At 44.1% G+C, this 27,351-nt stretch overlaps 1 protein-coding gene across 2 annotated transcripts; it reads left to right on the top strand.

Moving 5' to 3' along the window:
* Positions 1-69: 69 nt before the first annotated feature.
* Bs (serum response factor blistered) lies at positions 70-27,351 on the top strand. Of its 2 annotated transcripts, XM_076791498.1 has the most exons (5): positions 419-1,074; positions 7,018-7,269; positions 20,097-20,202; positions 23,645-23,752; positions 24,887-27,351. In XM_076791498.1, exons 1-5 carry the CDS (start codon positions 598-600, stop codon positions 25,087-25,089), a joined length of 1,146 nt encoding a protein of 381 aa, XP_076647613.1. In that variant the 5' UTR covers positions 419-597; the 3' UTR covers positions 25,090-27,351. The 2 variants fall into 2 exon arrangements, with proteins under 2 accessions (XP_076647614.1, XP_076647613.1); XM_076791499.1 differs by lacking the exons at positions 20,097-20,202; positions 23,645-23,752; positions 24,887-27,351 and having other exon boundaries at positions 70-1,074; positions 7,018-7,806.

Consider the following 27,351-nt stretch of genomic DNA (forward strand, 5'->3'; position numbering starts at 1 on the left):
GAGGGGGAGGAGAGGCGTGCGGGAAGCGCTACTGTCAGTTGGATTGGTGTTTTGTCGCGGCGCGCCGAGTGATCATTTGAAAAGGAAGGACCACCTCTGTTCACCATATTTGGCAAACTTTCCCTAATATGGTAACGTCTACTTCTAAATATGGCAGCCGGGGACGCCCTCTCGCCGATTCTTGTAGCACTCCGCGCGAACTTTTCGCGTGAAATCTCGGCGTACCGAATGCCGTGGCGAACCTTTTGTCGGTGGATCGATCGCCTTCGCGAGCCGATTGATTTTTCCGTAAAAGAATTTTCGAAAATCTTCCGACGGTAAAGGCCATCGGGAATGGTGGGACTACTTTTTCACCGCGTGCTCGGAAGATGGTGGGGGTAGAAGCTGCGCAAGAACGTACGGAGGCACCGCGTTAGCACGTAGGTCAAGTTACGATACTCAGCGCGCATTCAGTTCGCGGGGAGCGCTCGTGCAGTGCGCGTTGTTGTCCCGTGTTCCTCTAGATGGTTGATCACGTGGGAAACATTGCGCCGACTTTTCGCGATTCCGTGGCGAAGAAGGGCCGAGGGAAAGGGAATAAATGTGTGCGAGTCCGTAATGGACAACCCTAGCGGCGGAAGAGATAGTCGGTACGCAAGTCTTGGGTACAGCATGGGGATGATAGGCAGCGACGCTGGCTCGGAAATGTACGGCCGACCGTCCACCTCCCAGCTTACAACTTCTCAAATAAGCCGCGGTGGCGCCACCATGATGGCCGCGGCGGCTGCTGCAGGCGGACCAAACGCCGGCGTGGGACCCGTACAGAGGGGTATCAAGAGGACCACAACGGACGTCTGTTACGATGACAGCAACGCACGGCAAGCGCTTTCGCAACAGCAAGGCATGTCAATGTCCGGAGACTGTGTACCCGACAATTTGGAGGAGTCGTTCACCAGTTTGGGCCAACCGAAAAAGTCGCCGCCGTCGAACGGCAAGAAGACCAAGGGACGGGTCAAGATTAAAATGGAGTATATCGACAATAAACTGCGGAGGTATACCACCTTCTCCAAAAGGAAAACCGGAATCATGAAGAAGGTTTGTATCGGGCAAACCTGTTGACCTATTTTTCATAGCAAACAAAAATGCAGAGTGCTGTCGAGCGCCGGTACCGACGATCGATCCTCGTGATCGATATATTGTGTGATCGTTTCAGTGTCTTCATGAAAATAACGTCGTTAGTGCGTTTCGCTTTTGCCAGATTCGAAATGCCGATGTACGATATACACATGTATACACGTATCGTATTAGGTTGGTGCGCACATAACGTTCATCTTTATTTCCCACCCTCACCCGATCAAACATTTAGCACACTTTCAATTAGACGGGTAGTTGCCTAAAACAGATTTCGATTTGCTTCTGTCTTATCAACTCTGTGCGAATGAAATATTTTTCGAAGCCGGAACTTTTGTCAAAGGAAAATTGAAGTGCTGGAAGTGAAAGCTGGGAAGGGGGTGTATTATGATAATATTTCGGTATCAGATTTTCGCGTTACTGTTTTAGTAAGATCGGTTTTCCAGTGATTCTTTTTTATCGTTTTTGATACGTTAGCGCAGTCACTGTCGCTATTTACACATACCGTGCAAATCCCATGCGTAACCACCGAACGGTAACCATTATCCTTCGCGATTTGCCCGTTCTTCCTTATCCAACCATCGTCCTCATTGTTTCCAATTGCTGTTAAAGTCTATTTACGTCTACGCTCGTTCGTTATTTTCAATGATATTGTTCATTAGGAAATTCGAATGACTATCGAAGTAGAAAAAAAAAGAAACGTAGTTATGAGAAATAGTCAACTACGATTAATGGCGATAATTCAAACAATTCAGTCTATGCTAATATCTTTTTACAAAGACTATTTTTGGTATGACAATAACGGTTGAATTTGTGGAAGTATAGAAAAAAACCAATTTCAAATGTTGAATATCAAATTTCAACAACGCTTTGTTTCAGTAGACTGCAATTGCTAGAAACTTGTCCATTTGTATTTGCAACGCTTTAACACGTAGACAGTATCATAAAAAGGAAGTATTTAAAGAACCGGAAGAATAGAAACACCTTGTTTCCAAAGGAGTACCACCAGAGGGCCGCTAACGTAAACCAATGAGCGCTATAATTCTTAACTACTGCTAAAGATATATTTAAATTGCGTGTAAGTTTATTTATTTCTACTTGTTACCGTGGAAAGTGAATGTACATTCCAGTTTTAGGATAAAATAGTGTTGACAGGAGTCGCAATGAATTAAAAAAAAGGGAGGAAGATTTATTCATAGAAAATGCGGTAAAAAATTTTGAATTGTTTGAGAAAGTTTATCGGCATTAATATCAGCGCTTTATGTTTATCATAAATGTTAGATATTGCGAGTATTACAGTTTACTTTTGTTATTGACTTACGATGAATCGGTGGTTTCGAGAGATTCAGGATCGATATTTTTAATCGTCAGAAATCGAATGTTTCGAAGAAAGTCGAAAATTACTGCGCATCAACCTAACGGAAGGAAAGGGGTGCGCATCGTCATCACGTGGCTGCGGATTGCGCGCCAATGACTTCTGCGAGCGCGCAATTTATGAGTGGCAACTGTGCCTTCGCAGGCCACTAACTTCTCCGTGTATTTTCGATGAAGATACACCGGGTAGAACCAAATTACACTCTGGAAATCGCGATAAACTTGTAGCACAAATACTGATCGTTATTAGGTAACTCGTGGCTCTTTAATCCGCGGGGCCGTGGAACTTTTTGCGTTCGGAATTTTAGCTAGCAAAAAGGTTCGAATATTTTAGCTAGGGTGGATTACAGATAACAAGATTTAGGTTCGCGACGGTAGTCGGTAAGACTCCATTTAGGGTTGGTATTGTTCTTTTGCAATCGTCCAGAATACATCCGAAGCTTTGTACTCATCATTATAGTCTCGAGAAATCTACTCGGGATTTAGTGATATTGCTATAATCCGGCTCGATGATATTGTCGAATACAGTTGCCAAGAGGATATCTAGTCTGAGTTAGAGTACTCGCCGTTGTCGTCAATGTTCGTTCTACAATTGAATTATTCATTATCGATGCCAAAAGTTAATAAGAATCTAATCGAGGCTTAGGCGTCCATTACAGTTAGAAAAACATTTAAAGACTTGGCTGTCGACAGTATTGTTATAGTTATTTTATCTTTTCGCCGCGTCTGCGAATGGCTCCTAACGAATGCTTTTCAAAATGGTGCATACATTGAAAATGAAGAGAACTTAATGAATTTTCTAGTGTTTGTTTAATAAGTTCACTGAATTAAACAATTTGGTTAAAGCTTTATTTGTACAATGTCCGGATTGTAAATGGTGGTTTTTTTTAAATGTTTAACTGCCATTTTGTATTTTAGAAAACCGCACAAAGAACCTTTAAAAATGGCAGGAAACATTGTTTTATATTTGCACTGCTCTTGTAACTTCTTTATATTATTTTTGTACGCGCGGTATAACGTAGCGGGATGTCAATAAAAATAACATAGTCGTTATTGTTGATTTGAAACGTAGTTACACATTTCTTGTAAATAGGTTCCCCGTTTTAAGCCACAGACCGATCAGATTATAGATGTTTGTTTGATCCAAAGCCCGTCGCGGCTAAATCCGTAGAAGAACCTAAAGCAAATTGCATCTTTCATACAAATTTAGAAAACCAAAGATAGATTGTTCCCCTTTTCCGAAGACGGCTCCTCTAAAATTAGCCATGTTTTGACACGCAGCTGACATAATTGCTTTACAACGGCATTAGAAAAATGAACATAAAAGTAATAATAAAAGTCTTAAAATATACTTGTTATGAACCAGATTACAAAACGATCTTCGGGTTAATGTAAAATTTCTGTTATTCGTTAATCTCAACATTTTGGAAAATCCCGCAACGCCCAGATTCCATCAATGAACTAGTTCATGCGGTTTTCGTTAAAAGTCCAGATAACTGTGTTACAACGTCTCGTGAAATTTATTCACCTTGTCCAACCAATATGTAATTCCTCAGCGACGCATTTCTGATTAACGAGTCGACTAACTCGGTCTCCACATAGCGTATTTTTATAGAAATGGCTGTTTCTCCATGCAGAAAGAATGAATTCCATCCTTGGCGTACGCACGAACCACTTAAACGAATCTCGATGATTGTTCTGTTACTAAAGGCATAGCAAACCTCGCAAATGAAAATGCAAACACAGTTTTTCCCTCGCGCACTTCGAATTAATTATTTATCAAAATGGCGCGTTAATGGTTGCGCAGGCGGCGAGGATTTGCATAAATGTGCTCTATTAAGACCGGAATAAATCAAGTGTTTCTGATAGGCGTCGAACGGTTAGAGGTCTTGTCAAGTAGTGATACTTTCGTTCTTCAAGGATCTAACTTTAAGCTCGTGTTTCAGACAGATTCGCTTTAAGAAACCTAATTTTATCGGGCGAACAGTATAGCTCCTTTTAACCGGAGCTTTGCCCAATATTTATCGTTTCAGTTTTCGAAAATTTGAAATTTTCTGTAATAACCAAGTTGTTTAAACAATTTAGCCACTAGTTTTAACGGTGTCCGAGAGGAATCGAAAGTTCTCGGACAACGTGGAACGCGTCCGAGTAATTTGTGTTGTTCTATTTCATTTTTGGTCGGTTATTGAAATGGCGGAATCTGAAAATGGTTAATTCGAGACTAAAACGTGTTCTCTTCGGGAGCTCGTGCGAAGCTTGTTTACAAGGTGCTTGCCTCCCGGACTTCTGTGTATTTATGTGATCCACTTCGCATGAAGCTTCTTGTATCATTAGACTTTGTCTAAATTTGTCTGCACTCTCTCTCTCTCTCTCTCTCTCTCTCTCTCTCTCTCTCTCTCTCTCATCATAGTACATATCAAATTTCAAGGTTCCTTTTGTTATACATCATCCAATTTCTCCGCCTCCTACGTACATTTTTCGCGGTTCATCTTCTCCCCTAAAACCGGAGTTTGATTCTTTTGTTTCTTACTCTTCCCGTTTCTTTTTATTCTCTACGTTCGACTTTCGGTTAACGTTTACATTGTTCGCGTTGCCAATTTAACGACGTTTACTTTTGTAATAATAATTAACGTCGCAGTAAATTAAACCGCATTAACGCCGAAAGCGCTGCTTCATTCTCGAAGAGAGAGAAGAAGCGAGCTTACGATTATCATTTTCCAATGATTGCGTTGGTCAAGAAAATACTGAATGCACAACTTGAATTTTTTTTTTGAAGGATTTGAAAAATGTATGCGCCATAAATAAATCGATTTGAAAGATAAACATAGTTCTGACCATTTGATTGCGAAGAGTTGTTAGCATAGACAAGAATTCACCATCGTCCAGCCATTTCTATGGAACGCAAACTCCCACACAAATTGCAGTTGTAAGAAACAGTCGAGTGCAAGGTGCATCGCTCGAAGGCGATTTGACATTAAATGAAATGGTAATATTTTCACCCGCCAATTACATAATTACACACACACACGATTTGTCTCCTGCTCCTTATCCACTTGAAGTTAATAATTGTATTATCATCGCTGCCATTGTGCGAGTTTATACTATTAGTGTTGTTAGTGCTCCAACATACGTGATACTCACTATATTTACTATCTTTATTATATCGGAATTAGAAGCGATTTACGCAAGAACTTTATTCAATAAATGTGGCTGGTTTCAGCTTTTCTTTCTTTTGTCCAGTAGATAAAAGAAAAATCGAGAGAAAACGCGGAGAAAAATCCTTTCACAAATATTCGTTCATTCATGGGAGTGTACTTCCAAAAAATTAAGAATATTACATCTGATATAAAAAGCTTATTACAGGGAAGAAACATTGTCTATAATAATCATTGTTGGGAAATACTAGGAAAGTACATGTAAGAGTTGTTATTAATATAATATTTTCTAAATTTTTTATATGGGGATGTACACATTGGAAGTGAGGAACAGGCTAATCATTGTGCTTATTAGAATCTATAGGAGTTTGCTGGTCTCTTATTTTTAAGTTATTTATTTTCAGGAAGGCTGACTAGTGGTTAGGGACCGAAATAAGGCACATTTATCCTACTCTGAATTTCCCAAGTGGTTAATTCGTAGTATTATAGTATTATAGAATAGCTGCATCATTATACTATCGGTCTATAAATTAAATGTGCCAAAACTATTATTACATTCTCTTGCGAGTTCCACTCGTAAACACAATATACAGCTGTTCCTTCCACCGTTTTAGGGCACTATGCAATCAACCATATCTATCAACCATATAGAACGCATATTAACACTCGCAAGGCGTGGTTAGGTGAATTCAAATCGAGCATCAATTTTGTTTCACGTATTTTCGAGTCGGGACGGACCCCGAATTTTTTGAGGATCCCCGAGCATACGCGGGTTCTCGAATAGGTCGGAATAATCTCGCAAATTGTCGGGAATCCGAAAATTTTCGAGAATCCGACTCTTCTACAAATAGCTAACGATCCAAACCGGCTACTAAAGAGTTCGAATTTACCCGGAACGTTTGCAACAGATGGAAAATGTACCCAGATCCCGTCGTTCGAGGGTTAATCACGCGCGCAGACGTGTAACTATGTCGGGTTAGCCAACAATCATTGTAGTCTCGGATGGCAGGAGATCGATTCAACGAGAGGAGTCAGTAGCAGCGCGCGTTTTTAGCCAACTACCTGAGAAATGTAACTTCAGCTCTGTCGCGCGCAAGTACGTAGCTACTGTTCGTTCGTCGGTTGATGGCTAGGCAAAGAATACGGTCCGACTCTATCCTGATTCCCCTACCATCGGCCGCATTGTTGCTATTGGCCGAGGAGGAGAATGACGAAGAACGGCAGCGGTCATATCGAGACCGAGTGAAATGGGACGACGACTTCGCAGACTTGTGAGACTAAGCCGATGCTGTGAAATCATACTGTATTTCTCACGGTCTCGAGCGAAGGAATAGCGACGCCCGGTTCACCCCTAATTAATGGTCCGTTGTGGTTGCAGGCGTACGAGCTGTCGACGTTGACAGGTACGCAGGTGATGCTGCTGGTGGCCAGCGAGACGGGTCACGTGTACACGTTCGCGACACGGAAGCTGCAGCCGATGATAACGAGCGAGGCCGGGAAGGCATTGATCCAGACCTGCCTGAACAGCCCGGACCCGCCGACCTCGGGTTCGTCCGGTGATCAGAGGATGTCGGCGACCGGGTTCGAGGAGACCGAACTGACCTACAACATAGCCGACGACGAGCAGAAAGTAAGGCAACTGGTGTATGGCTCGCCGCACGGTGGCTCGCTGCACGGCGGGTATCCTGGTGGCGGACCGACCGGAGGGCCCCCCGGCCATCCGCAACCCCCGCCGCCGCCGCCGCCGCCGGGTTCGCAGCACGCGCCACCCTCGCACGCGCAGCACGCGCACCTGATCGCGCATGCACACGCGGGCTCATCGAGCTCGCACCTGGTCCCGTGCTCAAGCCCGGGCCCCATGCTGGCCGGCGGTCCCTATCAACAGTCCTGCCCCTCGCCCCTGCCGCCCCATCACGCCGCCTACCATCCGCACATGTCGCACTCGCATCCCCAACGGTAGTACTACCCCACTCGAACGAGCACTCGCTTGTCCTCCGCTCCTCCGCTATACGTATCCGACGGGACCGAGCCCTCTGCCTGCTGGCTACCCTGTCGGTTCCCATAATGTCCGCTTATCCTCCAAGTTCTTTTCGTAACGCGTTCGCTTGACACGTTCCGTGCCGGACCAATTTGCCACGTTGGTCGCACACGACGCCACACGCTATTCGAATTAATTCTTTTGCTTACGACATTATGCATCGTCGATGTCTCGTAACGTGCTACTCGGAATGGATGCGGAAGGACTTCGCAAAGAAACCGTCTGATTGGTCAGGCGCGCACAGTTGCGTCACACGTATCTCGCTGAGAAGATTACCACTACACCACTTCAGGTGTATCGCATCACATGACGGTTAACTTCGCTCTCCTGAGCCCTGCGCCGTCCCGCGTGTCACGTCACGAGGCACTGACGATACATATGTGATACAGCAAAAGTAGTAATTATCCAGGAGGAAATGTAGCGTGTTTAAGATACAGTACAGAGCAGAGCAAAAATTCATGTCTGAATAAATTGTCGTCGTAACACGGTTCAACAGGTTCTCTGCCACCTAATAGCGAAAATTCCGTATGGCCTGAACGGAAAGTTTAGCGTGGGGCGTATGCGACCCACGCGGCACGGAACACGTTAGCCACTGCCAGGCCCATCTCCGCTGTATCGTCTGTCCACGAGAAGATGCCACGCGAAATGACCAAGGGGTAACGGGGGATCTCCGACACTTCGTTCTCAACCCTTTCGATACGGTGGCTTAGCTAAAGTTTGATCTATGCTATCTACATAGACACGGAACGGTTCTGTTTCAGTATGAAGGCTGTCGCCCACGTAACGCTTCATCTACCGGAGGCCTGTTTAAGAATTGAGCGACAGCTTTTATATTAATAATACTTCTTCTGTTTAGTTTCCGATATACATTCCCGCTCATAAGTCTTAGGACATTGAATACAAATATGATCACTGTCCTAAGACTTATCAGCGGGTGTGTACGTCTGTGCTGATACGATACGTAGAAATTTAATAATATTCAAATGCATTCAAGAATGTTTGTCCGATCGGTGCTGAACGAATAGTTTTTGTGGATAGTATAAATCGACTTTGATGCGTTACCACGGCACAACTCCAACGTGGACGTACTTAAATTGCACCGCAGCATAAAATGAAAGAAATACAGGACCCAAGATAATCGGTAGTCGTTGACATAATAGATATACAATGATGTCCGGATATATGGCCTGAAGATAGTGGCCATTCGGAGAGGTGATTTTCCTGGAATTTTGTACGGTACGGGTAAGAATTAGATTAATTGGTGGGGATAACTCAGGGCCATATATCCGGACATCACTGTACTTGTAACGCGAAGTAGGGATTTCTCTGTACCCTCTTCTCATGGACGAATGATACCCGCGAAGGATAACACGGGTCGATTTGATTTGCTCATGACAAAATATCACATTGGCCCTGGTAGTTTTTGCCATCTACAGTGAATTCTCGATATACGTCAACAACACGGGTCTTGTCAGCGCCGTGTATCGTCCAGGAGACATACCCGAGCCGTGTTATGTTTACACTCCTCGGCGTCCGAGGCCTCTCGAGCTTCGTGACCCCTCACGGGTTATATCCCGCGGTAGTAGGGATAATTCCACGACGTATATCGAAATACGTCGACGTACGTATACGAAATCACTGTATTTGGGGCTGGCAGCAGGATGGTTGTCACGTTGACTGTCACGTTGGTCACCCGTGACCGAAGGTTGTTTTCTCATTGGGACCACGGCGATCATCAGACACCGGTCTACCTTGAGGAAATCGTTCGTGACAGTCGACGTGTTAACGTTTTCAGACGACGAGAGCACGTGTAAACAATTGAATTATTTCTCTGTCGATGGTTCGTCGTTTCCTGAGCTTTCATTCAATCGATCCATGCCACACGCTCAGTTGAGGAACTATCGAGAAGCCGCATTGTGCTCTTGGTTGAAAACGAAAAGAACTTTCGGGACAAGATGGTACTTCGGGTATATGATCGTATAATTCGTAGATGTCTGTACTTACCCTCAACAGAGTCCGTAACCGGAAGAGCTACCAGTTCTTCCTCGTGGTCGCGCAGTTTGTCTCCCGTAACAGGGAACTGATGAGAGTTACCGAAGAGAAATTCAGAAATTAGAAAAAGGCAATTGATAATTAAGACGAGCCAATTGGTTATAGAGTCTGGTGGTAGGAAGTATAGACGTCTCGTCGAAGTCGGTGGTCGCAGGTTGCTAATCGTTGTTGTTGATTATTCGTCCTTGAATCGTCGAATAGATACGGGTCTTTCGCACAGACCGTTAGCAGTCGTCTTCGCATTCGTACAGTATTGAACGTGGAGTTTTAACCCTCGCGTTACGGTCACAGTTGGTTACCCAATCGCGAAAAAGGGAACGCAGAGGATTTTGAGTCGCTTTATTAACGAAACGATTAAAAACGCATCGAATGGTATTGTCGACTTGATCGTTGGTAATTCTATCGAGGAACCACATAGTGGTTTTCAGTTTCGTGATCTTCTCATTCCGTGTTTAGGTCGTATACAAATCTCGGTTGCAGCCGAAGGGACATTTAACACGTTGACTGCCCCGTCGATCACATACGGGTGGCATTATTTTTCTATCAGATGTAGAAATTAATGTGATATATTCCAGTGAATTAGATTTTAATTCGAAGGCTCCACGAGTATTCAAATAGCATTCGCTATGATCAATTTTACCTTTGCAGTTTCGGTTTTATTAAAACTGAGTACGTGATTTTCGTGGAGGCTAAAAATATTTTACTTGACGCTAGGTTTACGGCACCCGTTAAAACGACGGGTTCTACTATTTTTAATTTGTAAATATATAATATAGTATATGTTACTAAAAAAAGATGGTTAAAAATTTGGATAGATATATTCTCGTTGGTTTTATAAGGAAATGTAAAATAGTCACTTTCAGTGCTCCGTAAATCTAGTGTTAGTTATAAGTGTCATTGTGACTTATAGAGAAGTGTTCATCCACAGTGAAAGCTAGGATGAGCCGTAAAGGAGGTCCGCGCCCGAAGGATTAAAACTAAATTCCTTTTCCTTTTTAAGATTTATCGGGTGGATTGCGATTCGGCGGTCAGCGTGTTGGCAGAAGCTGCAGCGTGTCATTCCGTCCAAGACGCCGTGTCTTTAAACAATGTTAGTTTGTTCTACGGGTTTGTCCGTCGAAGAATTCGAGCCCGCGAGTTAGGATTCTCGGATGCGTCGATATCGGGAACGCTCGTCTGTAAAAAAAAATCCGTGCCGTGTCGGTTGAATAACGAGCCAACGGGACAGAGGAAGTTGCGGGCGACATCCGACTTTCTTTTCCGGACGTCGGATATATCGAAATTCTCGATGAGGCGCATCGCATCCGGTGCGGATAAAAATACGGTTATTTTATTTCCGTGCTCGCGCTCGCGCACGTTGATCGAAGGCAATTTACAGAGCCGCGCGGGGCAACGTTAGCCGGCTCTCCGGATTAGTATGCCGGTCTGTCCGCGGCATTAACGTTTAATTCGACGCGTTCGTAAAACTAAATTGGGCGTTAACTTCCTCCGCGAGTGTTCCCGTAATACGCCAACGTTTATTAAAATTCGTTCAACGTTCGGGCGACGCCTGTTTCGGAAAGGACCATCCGATTTGCTCTCGAACGGGAAGTAGACGGATTCCGCGCTCTTTCGAAACGTTAGCTAATTCGTCGAGGTATCGAACGATCGTGGTCTTCTCGCGTTCACTCGAGAATTTAACGGTTCGTCGGGAACGAGATCGGGAGCAATTTGCTTAAAAGCACGTCGCAATTCCGGCGTTTCTCGTTCTCGGATCCCCGGTATCGGTTTGCTTTCAATTAATCCATTAAGCGGGCTCGCAATTATTTATGGCAAGTTGCGCGTAACACATCGGTGCCGGTTAAACGATATTTTCGTTGCGGCCGACTCTCGTCGAAAAGAGTCCGGGAGCAATTAACTTTTCTTTCGACGGTTGTTAGTGCGCGAAGGGTCCGGCCGCGCGGACACCTGTCATCATTAGGATGGCGTCGACAGTACTTAACATAGCAGGTTTCGGTACTTAATGCACGGGGAGAACTCATTCTCTGTGCATCCGCGACGACGCGTATTCGGGAGAACAGGCCCGAGAAGACGTCGACGATACGGTGCTCGATGATTCTTGGGAATCGATCGACGATCGCGAGCGACGCTCGATCGCCGACCGCGGAGCGGAGGTGTGTTTTCAATGATCGGAGGCGCGCAACGAAACGCACGGCGCTCTCCGTTTGCAACGTATAAATCTAGTCCAATCGACGCGTACTTTAATGTATACGAGATTTACATCTACCGGTACCGATCTACCGGCAGAAGAAGATGATCGATGGATCCTTCTGGGCCTGGTCGCCGCGTCTAACGCAGCGTATCATGGCATCAAAGATGAGACTTCTAGTAACTGTAGAAACAAAAAAAAAATATATGGTTAATCATCTCACAGAACCACTTCTATCGCAAGTGAAAACATTGTAAATCGTTTCTGCAGTGGAACGCTAATATGAATATATCAATGAAAAACTTGAGATGCAGCAAAATATGAAAATTCAAAAGTTTACATTACCATTAACGTGTCTTCGCTGTGTGCGTTGTTCTGGTAAATTCCGAAAGGAACGCTCGAGAACGATCGATCGATCAATTCTGAGGGGAGTATAATGGTTGAAGTTCGAGGATTATGGCTGGATCTATACGTTCGTCGAAGTCCAAAGACTTTTTCTACGATATTGTAGGAGTGACGGGCGACAAACGTTCGTTCGAGTTCGCGGTTCATTACGAAATAAGACGTATCAGGAGACACAGACGGGAATTCCGCTGATCAAACGAGACGGAGAAGGGGCGGTAATCGTAGCTTAGGGTAGTAGCTCATGTGATGAATTACTCGAGGAAGCCGCGTATCTTATAATCGTCCGTGTGTGTCCCTCCCAGTTTTCTTGTTTACTCGAATCGTATTTATGATAATTTACGGCGATGGAAATCTCTCTCTTATTTATTTAAAGACCCCTGTACATACATACGATCTTCGATATGAATCGATCAACGCCGAGGAACGGCTGTTGAACAGAGGCGAACCGAATCAGAGGCGGTTTTATTAACGATTATCAGTATTTTAGAGATAATTTTAGAGATCAGTGAAATTAAGAATGCCGAGCTGTAGAATGATCGTATTCGTTGTTCGGAATTGTTGTTTACCGCGTAAACAAGTGATTCGACGATAAGATTGCTGCATGGAGAATAGCAATAAAGTGATTCGCAGATTCGAAGATAAGATAACTTGAAATAATTAGAGAATCATCGGATCAGCTTCGCTGTTCGAGTGTTCGATGCTCCGCGCTGTCTGAGCGCAAATGTATAAACAGTCGAGGTGAGACTACTATGGATTAACGCGGAGTTGCGATTCTCTAATCGACGCCCGGCGGAGAGGTCATTTTCTCGGACAAGTCTGTGAGTCACCAGGAACGAACAACCAATACAAAGCTCGACGGTTCTCGCCGAAACGATACCGGTCCTCTGAGTGATTCAGAGACACACACGGTCCCCTCCGTCCACGATACGCAATTTTCCAAATAATGGAGAAAAAACGGTCCCGGCTGTTCGGTTCGCCTCGACTCCAAGGCCCGCTCGATTGTATTTTCATTACAAACGATCGTACCTGGCTCGTGGGATTCGCCGGCCCGGAATTCAACGGAAAATTCGAAGCATCGCCGAGCATTTCCCCACCTTTTCTTTTTCTCCCTCCGTCAGTGATCCTCTTCCCGCGCACGAGGCACATCCTTCTTAATACTCATGCTGTTCAGGTTGAGGCCTCGTTCCGCCTTTCCCTGGGACAAAAAAAAAAGAAAGAAAGAAAAAAAGCATACGAGCCGACGAAGAAACGAGAAATCGTAGTACGTGGGTGCGAGTCCGAGCCAGTAAACCCGGCGGTGCACGCTTGGTATTGTTGCGCATTGAATATATATATATACACACACATATATATATTGTTGTGCATCGTACATTGTTCCGTAATGTGTTTGTACTGAAAGTGGCATGTGTAGTATTTGTTTGTTTGTTTTTTTTTCTTTTCGTAGATTAAGTAGCTAGTATTTAAAATACCTTTTTTTAATTTAATTCCCGGAAACCTTTCTCCAATTTTCCTTTCCTTCCTCTCCTCCCCCCTCCCCCTTTCCCTCGTCCGATTCCTTTCATTAGAAACAACTCGATCCCCTTCACATTATGCATGCTTAAGTGTGTGTGTGTATATGTGTCGTGTGTTGTTCTTTTTTATACCGCATAATATTGCACAAAAAAAAAATTTGAAGAGGTATATATACATATATACATAGATAGATAAATAAATAGATGTTATTTGGAGAAAAAGAAGAAAAAGAGACGAGAGAGAGAGTGAGAGAGAGAGAGAGAGAGAGAGAATGTTACGCACGATTATGCGTACACGCAAGGGAGGATATCGAATCTCTGAAAACGGAAACACGCGACAAATGTAACAATGTTTCTTCTCCCATCGACGCACAAAGTACAAATAATATATATATACATAAATATAAATATTAACGAGAACAATCACAATCCTGAACGGTAATCACGAATGTACGGCTGGCGCGTCCAAGTATGTATCACATGTGTAAATAGTGTACTGTAAAATACTGTGATAATATTTATATTACACGTACGTATATATATTATCGTTCTTAAATGATACGGTTCCGACGATTGTGCTCCGTCGTCGCTTTTTAAGACGAGTTTAACATTTAGCCGATATAGATCGCACAAAACGCCGACACCGTTTTGTGCCCGTGGGTGCCAGTTGTTCGCGGACAGGTAGGTATGAAGCCCACCTGTTGTGCAGCGAAAGTATTTCACGTCGAGTTCACCCTATTCTCTTTCGCAAACGCGCGCCACCCCTTGCAGAAGCATTTAATCGAGACCGAGCATCGATTATAAAGATCACTCGCAGCAGGAAATATTTCAATTAAATGCAAAGAGAACCGAACAAACGTTTCGGCACAATTTTACGCAAATGAAATGTCGCGGTTAACAAAGAAATGTAATGTCTTTATTCTCTTAAAAGGTAAAAACTGATCGTGCGTTTTGTCCGAATGATCATATCTCCTTTATTTATACGCCAGTGTTGGTTTTTCACGCTAGTCTTTCACCATTTTTACATTCCAGTGAAAATATTCCATTTTTTTTTTTTTTTTTAGGACAAGGATTACATAAATAATTTGTGTAGCGGTCACGTTAAACTTTTCGATCGGAAGCTATCTGCCGAGGGTGGTGCACTTCTCGCGTGCGTTACCTTTCGACAGAGACGCAGAAACGAGCAGGAATTCGTATGATTAGGCAACGGCTCTCGGCCGCGCAACGCTAACGCTTGGTTCGCGTTCGGAGGCGACCAGACGAAACCGGACTCGTTTAACGAAGGTATTAACAGTTCGTTAACTCGCTGGTTAACTGCAAGAAAGAATCGACCGGAAGTTCCCTTTGTTTGTTAACGACGCGCTCGTTTTTCGTCCGCGCGTGAGCAGACTTTCTGCGAATCAGCCCAACGGAGCTGGAATCGAACGCGATCATTGTCTAGAAAAACTCGTTGTTGTTGTTGTTGTGCGTACGAATAACTCGAGATTATGTCCCGCTTTCTCGAAGGAGTCCCCCCATCCCCCGCGCGGAGGCTGAGATCTCGATTTTAGAGTTCTATGCTTGTAATTCGCCCGAAGGTTCGCAGAAAATATAACATTCTTTTTACGGTGCAACAGACAGATTCTTTGGTAGAGTAAGCAACGGAGGAGGTAGCGTAAGAGACCGAACTAGATTAAAGTTGCGATAGTTGTTGTAAGAATATACATAGTTATAGTCCAGTCCGTATCCGTATAATCAGATACCAATCAACAATATTCCACTTCGCCGTTCATCCCTTCAGCGTGATATCCGCAAGGTAGGTTCAGCTTTCTCGATCAACGCACCTCGAAAATTCGATTCTCCTTCGTGCACAGCTAAAACCTCCGGATCTTCTTCACTCTAACAATTTAACCTCCTCGAAGCTGTAACACTCTCGTCGGTATAAACTCTAAACACAAGAATCAACATGTTCTCCGTTGCAACCCCTTCGGACAGAACGATGCGCCCCAAGAATCTCGAAACGACGTTCGAAGAAAGCTTTTTTCTTTTCTACGTGCGCAGGATCCCCGAGGTATCCGATAACCATGATCATGCATCGATAGCGCAAAAGAAATCAGGGTGCATGGAATGCACCACAGCATCCCCTAACGATCAAAATCGCATGATGAGTTTGCGCCCGCTGACGCGCGAAAAAGACACCTCCGGAAGCACTCTCTTCGATCCCTGTTTTGCAGGGGCGGGGAGAGGTTTCGAAGCCATGATTTACGATCTAACGAGCCAGCGATTAGGATGCGTTTCGCCAAGAGATCACCCCGGTGGAGATCGCGGCACGAGGAAACGGCGACGACGAAGACGACGTCGGCAAGAAGCCGGCCGGGGCAAAAGAGAGAAGGGCAGAAACAGGTGGGGAGATATCCGCGCGATGGAAGGGAAAGAGAGAAAGATGGCGGGGGGTAGGAGAGAAAGGGAGAAGGACGGATAAACGGGGAAAGAAAGAGAGAGAACGCGATGGAAGGTGGAAGCAGAATACCATATACGGTCACCTTTGTCAAAGCCTGGTTGTCGCCATATACAGGCAATGTTCGCGATGGCAGATACTTATATAGAGTCCAACTTAAGAATCAGGAATGTCGGTTTTTGTCGCGCCTTCTATACACACCCGTGGTAATGGGGGGTACAAATGCGACTCGGAAGTGATTGTCGACAACGCCTGGCCGCTGCCGGACAACGGCCGCTTTCGCAGCCCTCCATGCTTTCGGGAATGCTTTATGAACCCGCCGTCGGTCATCTTGGCTACCATCGAGCTTGCGGCGAGCTTCAAGGCTCTTTACCCTTTCCCGATCTTGCCCCCACCTCCCGTGACTGCGAATCGCCTCGTTCAGCCACGGCGAGCTTCACATTTTCGAGAGTCTGTCGGTAGGGTATGCTCTGGGCATGACATGGCGGAGACACGATCAACGATCGATCTCTTAGGTCCTTAACGAAAGAGATCTTCAGCTTCGCGATTTGGAACGTCAAAGATGGAGTTACCGTGAATCGGCCTCGATCCGATAGATTCTTCCCTACGAGGATTCGACTTTTCTCGGCTAGCGAGGAACCTCGATGCTTCTCGGTCTCCTAAAGGCAGTGCCAGTAACACAACAGGTTGAAAAATCACTGACAATGTTCAACTTTCTAATCCGAGCAGAGCATGGCCAGGGTCACAGTTCTTTGTTTTTCTTTTTCTACAGAGCATCGACGAATTTGGCAACGGTACCGATCGGCGCTGAAGGAATCGCGGATTTTTGAAGCTTCTTTTGCCTGTCTGTACGATCACTCCACTTCTCCGCGAGACTTTCTACAGGAATAACGATCCTGTTTCGTCGACGACCGATAGCTTAACAGTACCTCGATCCGCCGGTTCGATCGGATCTCGGTAGACTACCCGAATCCGCTGCGATAAAACGAAGCCGGTGATCCTCTCATGAGGTTTTATCGGTCGCTAACGATCGGGGCTGGCGGAGGAGACACACGGTGTCCCCCGGTAGTCCCGTAGATCCATCAACGGATGGACGAGTGGTTCCTAATCTCCCGGTTGCCGGGTTCCCGACGACCACGACAACGACAACGACGCGATTTGCTTTCTCTCGATGCAAACGCGATCGGCTCTCGCGACATGTGTACGCGTCCTAACGAGGGAGTCGAAATGCATGTATAACGCATAGAGGCAGAGCGCTCGGCGCGGCTCGCACGTGGAAAAAAAGGCTTCTCTTCCACGGCGATGGCGGCTCGGCCGGGGAAAGAAAGTCACCCGGGGAAACATAGAGTCCTGCGTAAATTTGTGAGAATCTCCCGTGGAAGCGCGGTACGAGTTCAGGCCGCGCGGATGACCATATAAGGTGCGCGAACAAGCTCGCGCATCTCTCCCTGCTAGGTAGGTAGGTAGGTAAGTTGGTTGGTTCGTTGGTTGTTTCGTTGCTTGCTTAGTTGGTTGCTAGACCCCGCTGATTGATTGGTTAGTTGGCTGTTTGATTGGCTCGCCGATATTATTACCGAGGCGTTATCTACGATTTACAGGCCACGCACCACGTGACGCGATCCTCTCTTTCTCTTTCTCTCTGACCCCCCCTCCCCCTCCCCTCCTGCCCCTCACTCTCTGTCTTGTTTTCTGACCGCCACTCGTTAAGGGTCTGGAATTTACGGTCCCGTACAGGTGTACGTTATTGTGTATCACTTATGACGGTCGTTCCGCGGTTCGATGTCGCGATTTTTTCGACGACCGGCTGATCGTTGCCCCTCCTTCTCGTCGATATGCTGATTTTCTACGGGGAAGAAAAGTCACTCGGTACGTCGTTGGCGGGGTCCTCCAAGTATTTCACGAAATGATGACTTGTCCGAAAGAATTGTTAAAAAAGTGCCTCTTCTTTATGGCGTTTTTGCGCAGCAGTTGATCGCTCGGTGACAATGGGCCCATCATGAACATTGTGACGCCTGAATCCTAAATTCAATGTATGACTTTTACTGCTTCGGAGCTATGCCCAGCTGCGTATATGTAATCCGTGTAGGCCATTCATCATGTTATTAACGGTTACCTTTCCTGTGAATCTTGATTATTAATAAAAGATATAGGTACTTCGTGGGACAATAAACGATATTCTAAGCGACTCGACGCATTGATCGAACGATGCTTGTCATTCGCCCATATGTCAGCCACTTATGAGCAGCAAAACTTCCTGGAACACTATAATGTCGTTTATAACCCTGTTGTGCGATATTTTTAGCCAAACGAGGCTCCGCGATTCGAACTTTATAAATTTCAATCCTCGATCTGATTTATAATATTCTTGTTCGGATAATATTCAATCGTTTAATATCTCGAGAAGCAGTTCAAGAGTTCAATACGCATATAATCTGTTCGTGAACGAACAAACTTGAATATTTGTTGATCTTGTAACGAAAATATTAGAAATTCAACCGTATATTTCTCCGAAGGAGCTAATTACACGAATCAGCTAATTTACACAACTTTTGAGTTCGTCATGACAAAGGAAATGTTCAGCTTTTTTGCGCGAAACAAATTGGCATCTTCCAACGGCGTTCGTACAGGGAAAGAAAAACATTGCAATTACCATGATTGCATATTCGAAAAATTGTCGAGGCTCAACGCTCATAAAAGCAATAACGAGGTGGGAACCTTGTAGCGATGATTCATAAATTTTGTATCGGCGTGACACGATCCGCCGGAACGCCTAATATATGCAAACGAAATTAAGATCTGATTCATACGCAGCATCTTATGAATTCGATTAGACGCTTGCATATCGAAACACGTTACGCGCGTCGAGCGCAGACGTATCGTCAACAATTTAGAAAGTTAATGGAGTAAAGATCTCTAGGAAACGTAAGAATTCATCATGGTTTTTGCTCGGCGATCCCTGCGCGTGTACACGCTTAGGTTTGTAATAATTACGGAGTTCGCGGAATAAACGCGTAAATGGAAGTCACTTTCAAATCACACGTATGGAAATCCTCTTGTACTTTGTGCGTCTGTTGCCTAACGGAAGAAAAAATGTTTGAAAAACTGTATTTCGTATGCCGGAAGTATGTATTTGTTTGTTGCGACGGACGAAAGTATTCGAACTATTATCTTCTTAGTCTTATGAAGACGAAACAAATACTCCTTGCAAATAAAAATAATTATTTGTTGCTGTGAGGGTGCACAATATAAAATTATTTCTGCATTGAAAAGAACGGAGAAGGTTATTCGTATTTTAACAACTAGGAAGCTAGTAACAAAAATGTTAGTGAATTGACATTACTGTTTCTTTTATTCCGAATGAAGCGTGCTTGATATTGGGAATCGAAGAAAGTTAAAGAGGAAATAATCTAAAGTGGATTACACGCGATTAAGTATGCTTGTCAATGATTCTTGAGCATCCATATTTGGACGTTGTCTATCCATTTCAAGCCGAAGCTGCGTTTGGCTTCGACTTTCCTATTAATTCAATAACAACATAAATACTCTCATTTTCACATTGCTCGCGACACCTTCTAACAAATAATATTCTTCACACGATCGAAACACACAAAAAAGCTTTGAAAACTTGAAATTCTCGTGATACCAAGTAAAACTAATTGGATGATTTTTTCTCTTTTTCTTATAATTGTTTTTCTAGGTTTTAATATCGTAGTTCTTGCAATACGTCTTCATCGGTAAAAAAAAAGTATTGAATACATCAGTATTCAGAATTATAATCACATTTTTGTTATTTTTAATAACAAATAGTGTTATCTTACTGTTCCAGGAAGACGGTACTTCACCGAGATCGGACGTCTGCGCCAATGAAAGCGACGGGGACACCAGCGATGGCGATTCTCCAGTTTCAAAGGATCTCCCAAAAAACCATTCGGGTAAGTGAATTTTTAAAAAATGGTTTCACAGAGACTCATGAGTAGACTGCAGATTTTTATGCAAAATAAAAATTGCCAGCATTGATTCCAAGCTGCAGGAGTTTTTTTAACTTCTTAACAATTTCAGCAAGCTGAGAATAACACAGTATTTTAAAGTTCCTGAAATGTTTATACTATTTTACATTCGATCTATTCATTTTTGTTACAAATACGCGGAAATCCGCAGTCTACTCATATTTACAATTTGTTAATTGTGCTTTTAGTAGGACATTGAACATTTCAGATGTTAGAAAATAGCATTTATATATCAGTTAAAAAGAATCTATATTAACGCGTTCTAAAGTAACATAAAATCGGCACACCTGCTTCATACTTTCAAACAAAGAAAAAACATTCTACGAGTTCGTGAATTCGCCGTCCGTTTAATTGTATTGCATGTATCGTCTCCGTGTTTCTGCAATTCTTAAACAGTTTCTATTTGCGAGAGAAGGCCAGATGAGCTTGTTGATATGATTTTTTAACATTCAGCTAGCATTTGCTTCAAACCTGCTAAGCGTAGCGTCTATCGTGCGTCTACCAAAATGGCGGAATTTATGTAATGTATTCAGGCGGCTCGTACGAACTCCCGTGTACCGTTTCTGATGATTTCACAAAATATATTCACAAATCATATTCCTCCAACATATTATATCACGAAAATCAACTCTGAAAATTGTGTCAGACACTGTTTCGTCTACGTACATTTCGGCTAACGTGTCTGTCCATTGCTGGTTACTTCTACTTAAGGTTCGCAGACATCAGCGTCACTCGTTTGTTACTACAATTTGCTAGAAGTTAGTACAACGAAGATACAATCGATCGACGAAATGCGCTGTACTATAAGCTCATATCTATTTCAAGTAGAAACAGTTAGTAATAAGACAGACACGCCCAGAACCTCGCGACTATATTTACTATATTTTCCATTTGTTTCGCCACGTGCAATCATCTCCTATCCTGACTGTTGACATCATTATTAAATATACACGATTCCTACTAAATATATAAATATTTAACAATCTTAAATATGCTCCCTAATATTTAACACCTAATTGAATTTGAAAGAACACTATTTAGGAAGTAAAAAGTACCTATTTTTAATACTGTACATTTTGATTTAACATGGTTCCATTGACGCTTATTTTTGAAACTTCTGTTTAAATTCAGTTCCTTCGAAGAACGTATTTCCATTGCAATCATCGTTTCCTAGAACGGTACTAATCACCATATGTGTGGGTGGATTTGCGCCTTTTCGAATATCTGTTGCATATTAGTAACGCGCAGTTTCGTTTAAAGAAGATACGTGTGCATTTATACGTATTTTAACCATTTGTACAACAATTATTTACAAATTTTTAGTTATTCACCGCGTTAGTCTTTCGACAGCGGATTTGTTGCATTTATGGCAAAAACGAGTAGATGAAACACAAAATAGAAGAAACATTAGATGAATTTAATATTACCGGTACATTATTTACAACCAATCGAAACGATTAAGAGAAGCAATAAATTTTTATTCAATTACCCTTTCTCGTAATTTGTACAGGCAATTTTTATTTCTCATAAAGATCCGCATTGCAATGAAACTTGCTTCCAATCTAAGTCAAATCAATGTTGTCAATCTTACAGAGCGACACGTATCACTTTTGGTGCTCGGTAGGTCTAGTGTGAACGATATTTCCTAAAACCGATAGCACTCGTCACCGAACAATTGCCAACACTCTACCGATAGAGAATGCCTGAAAATCGGCACCGTCTCGCGGGACATTGAACAAAGCCGAAATCGCGATCGCGTTGACAATTTTCCCCCGGAGCGACAGTCGGTACAAGAACGTGACACCGTTTTCTTCCGTCGCGCCGGAACAGTTTCACCTCCGCGACCGATCTCATCGATCCTCATCTCCGAATCGTCTCCGTGCGTCGAGAAAAAGAAGAAGAAGAAGAAGAAGAAGAAGAAGAGGAGGAGGAGGAAGAAGAAGTAGAAGCCTGGCAAAACGAAAAACGCAAAACCACGGTGGCGGGTAAAGAAAAACCAGGCGATAGTCGCCGGAGAGTGCTTAGAAGGACGGGGCGACGATGAGGGAGGGGGCAATTAGCGAATTTCCTCGTGGGCGTGCCGCAGGAGTCGCGAAACCGAGGCAGCGAGCGGTAAAAGCCGGCGTGGAAAATCGTTAGAGCGTATGGCAGCCGGTGTGCAATCCAATCAGTCAGGTAGGTCGGTAGACAGAGAGGCGAGCGTAGAAAACGACGAGAGAATGGTATCAGAGAGTGTGCGGTTTAAACGTACGAAGAGACGGTAGCGAAGCATGAGCGTGAGCCCGCGAGCGTGAGCGAGAAACGCGCCGGCCGCAAGAGAGGGAGAAGATAAAGGAAAGAGGACACTTAAAATGCGAAAAGTGTGCGAGCGATGACGAGGTTATCCGTGTAGGGGAGTACATAAGGAGTTGTACGGGCCGCGATGACCAAACTAAGACAACGACGCGATGCCTAACTGGGAAGTAAGATCCGGTCGAAAGCCGCGCTCCGATGCAGGTGTACACATAAATATCGATGCTAATATATGGAGTGGATGCCATCCGACTTACCGATCGCCGGCATGACGTACGCTTCTTTTCTTTCTTTTTCTTTTCTTTTTTTTTTTTTCTCTTTTTCGCCATCCCATTGTTCCCCGCCGGCGAACTGTCTCTGCCGGAATTTTGATAACTCGACACGCGCGCTCATATCGACCCGGCGATCTCTCGACCCGCCGCCGAACCTCGCCTCGTTTCGAACCCGCGAGATTTTTGCTACCTTTTTTTCTCGCCCGTCTCATCTTTTCGGCTTTTCTTCGACGGCTCCCGCGGAAGCGACTTGGACCGCGACGGAGTTTGAATCGGACATCAAATCACTGTTTCAGACAAATGTATTCGACTTCGGGGGTTGCGATACTACCCCTGATCAAAAATTAATTATTCTGGTATCTTTCAAGAACGACGACCGGTCGTCGTTTTCTTTCTGTGCGCCGCTGGCATCTGTCGATCATTTAGACTCGTTGATATTTTTCACAGCTATCCTCAAATTCTGAAAAGTAGACAATGAGTCGCTCCTAGTGACCTTATGCGGTAAATTTAAAAATTTTTGTCGGAATCGGTGCAGAGAAATATTTTATAATTGATTATAACGGAACTAGAACAAAAACCAGATAAAAACGTGCAAATTAAGTTATCTTGAAGTATTGAAAGTATTTTACTGTTCCCTTAAGCTGCATACATAGATTCAGTGATTTTAACATTTCAGCGAATAAAAAGAATTTATGCATACAAGATTTCGTGGGGATTTTGAAAGCAACATTCCACTTTGAAAAGATTGCTCATCGACGAAACTGTGCAAGTGTATGCTATTTTTTTGTAATTTCTTTTTGTAGGTATAATGTACCATCAGATGCCACAAACAGTCATTTATTCGCCGAGTCCAGGAGTTCTGCTTGGTATCGGTCAAAACGGTCAACCGGTGCAGATTTCTCAGGAAGGAGGTGAGAAACCTAGAATTAAAAGAACCCGAATTTTGTTATCTAAAGTCGGAAAGAATGCAATGGTATGTCGGGGTCTCTCATGGCCCCAACCAAATTTCTGTCCACTGATCTTCACTACTACATTGCACAAGAATTGCAAATATTTGGGGTTCTTAGTCTTACATGACATGCTTCAAATTACCTTAGTAAATTTTTATGGAATTTTAGAAGAGCTCCAGTATGATAGGTCGCAGTCTGAGTAGACGTGGTACCATTCAGAAATCAATTATCATGATTGAAAATGCGGTGGGAAAATGCTCAAAAAGAAGGAAAAATTTATCAATTCCTTATAAGCAAAGTTGAGAAACAACGCGCTTCGCGAATCCGAAAACAATGAGCTCTCTATGAAACAATTGCATTCCAGCTCTGTGTTCCATTTCAACAGCGCGTACGTCTAGGGTATTCCCTCCCTATGTCCTTTCCCTATTCTCGCCGTTCGAGATTGGCAACACAATGCAGGATAGGGCTGACCACGATTCTGCAATCATATCATACGTACCAGACCCGTCTGCTGTCGTCTAGTCTCCAATTTCATGTAAATGGTGATAAGACTTTCGGAAGATAATCGAACGCGACCCTAATGCCGGAACATTTCATACGCGGAATGACTCTGTAACAACCGGTTAAAAATATTCGTGAAGCCTCTGAAAATAACGCTCGAAATCCTGCTTGCAAATTGTACTGTAGAAAACATTCAACTAAATGTTACGCCGACAATTTATTATTTTGGGGACAAATTCCTCGGAATGTTTAAGCTACAAGTCTGCACTCCCTTCACCAACAAATCACGGGTTCTTGGCCAAATTTCAATAGTTCGGGGCGGTCCAAAACGCGAGAAGGTGTCGCACACGAATTGCCAAAACTAATAGACGCAACAACCATGTAGCCAAAATTCCCCGAAATTCGCTACAATGTCTAAATAAAATTTCGAAGTTAGCCTCTCCCACGATTGTTTTTTTCTCTTTTTGCGAAATTACAACAGGTTAAATATCGTGAATTTTTCTGAGGGTCCGTCTCGCGGATATCGAGGCATTACCGTGGTCGAAAGGTGGTTCGACTTTATTCGACCTCTGTGGGTTTTGGGATTGTTCGCAGGCACGGTGGCCCCGGTGAACTCGACGCAGAACAATCAGCCGTTCATCACGATACCATTGAACGTAGCGATGAGCGCCGCCGGTCTCTCGATGCCGGTTTCATCCAGGATGAATCTGTCGCCGTCGCCGCGATCGCCGACGACGACGACGACGGTACCGTCCACCTGCGACCTGCCATCGGACCTGAGCAAAGACCGTGAGTGACACCGTGTCTCGACGACGATCGTCCTCGACGGAGACTGTCGCTCGCCGACGCAACGAGCAATGGACAATCGGACGATTTCTTTTCACGATGGTAATTTCGCTTCGCCGAACCAGCCACGATCATGCCCCCCATGGAACGTCCTTTCGAGCGAGCACCGTCCTCTCGCGATCATGGACGCGTACTCGTTGCTGGAAGCTCGTTGACGATCACACACCGTCGGAATCTAACGTTCGCCTCTCTGTAAGCACGGTCCCGCTCGTTTTCGTCAACCTCTTCTCGCATCGAACAGTCCCGGGATCGAGATGGACGGTTCTTGGTTGGGACCAAACGTTGGAACTGACGAGTGCAAACGATAACGTCAATTTCGACCGTCGAAAAAAGTTTCGAGGCGCGGATTGTGCTCTTTCTCTATTTAAGCTCCGGAGCTTAAACGAGCGCTTAGAGAGCGCAATCAATTTCGATGGTGTTTACCTCGAGGTTCCTCGAGGGAAGGGAGTTCCGAGCAATATTTATGAGATTTCATGGAAAATTTTGTATCATATATTTTGAAGGGCAATATCAATGTGTGCGCTATACGTTTTAACGACGAGCATCGTTTATAGGGGACTTGGAGTGCTTTTTTTTTATATAATAACTGATCTGTAAAGTCAGGAGATAATAAAATGTTACTTTCCCTGTTGATGGTTCTAGCATGAAGAGGAGCGCGGAGTTTGGTGTGTCAAACTCTACTTAAACTATTGTGTTTTGCTTACATATTACGATCTACCATCTCGAAGGAATAAATGTTACGTTTGTCAGACGCGTTTTAGGTAAGTGCCAGAGACTGTAGAAGAATCTCGATCAAACGGAACTCGTCTCGATCGCGGACTCGGCTTCTCAGCGTCGCGTCGCGACGGCAACGAGTCGCGGGCGTTTCGATACCGATTTCTCTCTTGTAACTGTCGTTTCACGTAACGGAACAGCGTGATTTGCTTTCAACGATTCCTACAGACCTCACCCCCGTTTTCTTTTCGAACGAAATCGTTTCGTTGTGTTATCGAGAGCGATCTCGCTCGCCCAAATTAATTTCGTACTACTTAGAACAATTCGGGAACGCGATCAAGTCGAAAGTGTCGGTAGCGATTGACGCGAACGTATTGTTGAAAACTTGCTGCGCTGCTTTGTTGATCGTTCGTCGGAGAACGCGAACGCGAAGACAGCCACCACCCCCGGATACGATGCTTTCGGGTGCTTGTATTCGGAAGTACGCTTTCTGTCACGCGGATTTGTTACGTGGTTGTTTGTTGTGACGCGGTTACCCTACACTTTCGTTGAAGCTGGCCCTCGTTGCCAGCACTTAGTCGATATCTGTGCAATACTAGTCGAACGTTCGTTCAGCGAAACGTTCTTCGGAACAGCTTTTTACACTGTCCTCGTGGGCCCCCATCCCTCGAGGTTGTTCACTGCTCTGTTTCGTTGTTGACAGGGTTGCTCGCGGAAGGAGTCGATATATTTTTTAGCGGCCGAGCATCGCGATATTTTACGCGTGTTCGATGGAAACGAGCTGTTCTCAAAATCGAGACTTTCCTAGTCCCGGATCGGAAAGCTCGCATCGTTCTCGGTCCGCGTCAGGGTGTGACTATTCGATTGTAAAAATTCGTTCGCAATTATCCAAGCATTTTTCTTCTTTAATATTTAAGATCGATCGGTTCTTTTTTTTTTTTTTTTTAGAGCGTCGTTGACCTCTTTATCGTACATGGTGCTTTTCGAGTAAACTATAATCGGTGTTATCCTCCTCTTGAAACCACGGCCGAAACATTCGCAACAGGTTCCTTTTTGTTCACGAGCGCGATTCAGTCTCCTTTTGATCGACTTCGAATTGTACGTTCGGCTGTATCCTTTTTTGTATAGTGTCTCGTGTGATACAAGAACGATTCTTCTCGGAATAACGATTTCTTCGCAAGAACGCTTGCATTTAATGACGGCGGGTCGCGCGAACGCGATTCGATCTTGTGTGTATACATGGATATTATAATAATGTGTATATGATACAGATGATTTCGGGATCGATGATCGGCTAATTGATCGGACCGTCTAATCGATATCGGTGATAATGTTGCCAATGTTCTAATCAGTCGTTTGAAGGGATAATGTTGAATCATTAACCGTAATTAGTGATAAGCACGCATTATTGTCAGCCACGTTGATTTAACAGTATTTTTTAATGACACAATCTCTATTTTACACGATATGGAAATAAATTATTAGCTTGTGATAGATAA

The sequence above is a fragment of the Halictus rubicundus genome, chromosome 8 (genome assembly GCF_050948215.1).
Source record: "Halictus rubicundus isolate RS-2024b chromosome 8, iyHalRubi1_principal, whole genome shotgun sequence".
Taxonomy (NCBI): Eukaryota; Metazoa; Arthropoda; class Insecta; order Hymenoptera; family Halictidae; genus Halictus; species Halictus rubicundus.

Bases quoted from the DNA above. Each gene is read 5' to 3' on its own strand.
- Bs (XM_076791498.1), top strand. From the start codon at position 598: ATGGACAACCCTAGCGGCGGAAGAGATAGTCGGTACGCAAGTCTTGGG. The intron at 1,075-7,017 runs GTTTGTATCGGG...TTGTGGTTGCAG, and splicing joins AAACCGGAATCATGAAGAAG to GCGTACGAGCTGTCGACGTT. The intron at 7,270-20,096 runs GTAAGGCAACTG...TTACTGTTCCAG, and splicing joins TAGCCGACGACGAGCAGAAA to GAAGACGGTACTTCACCGAG.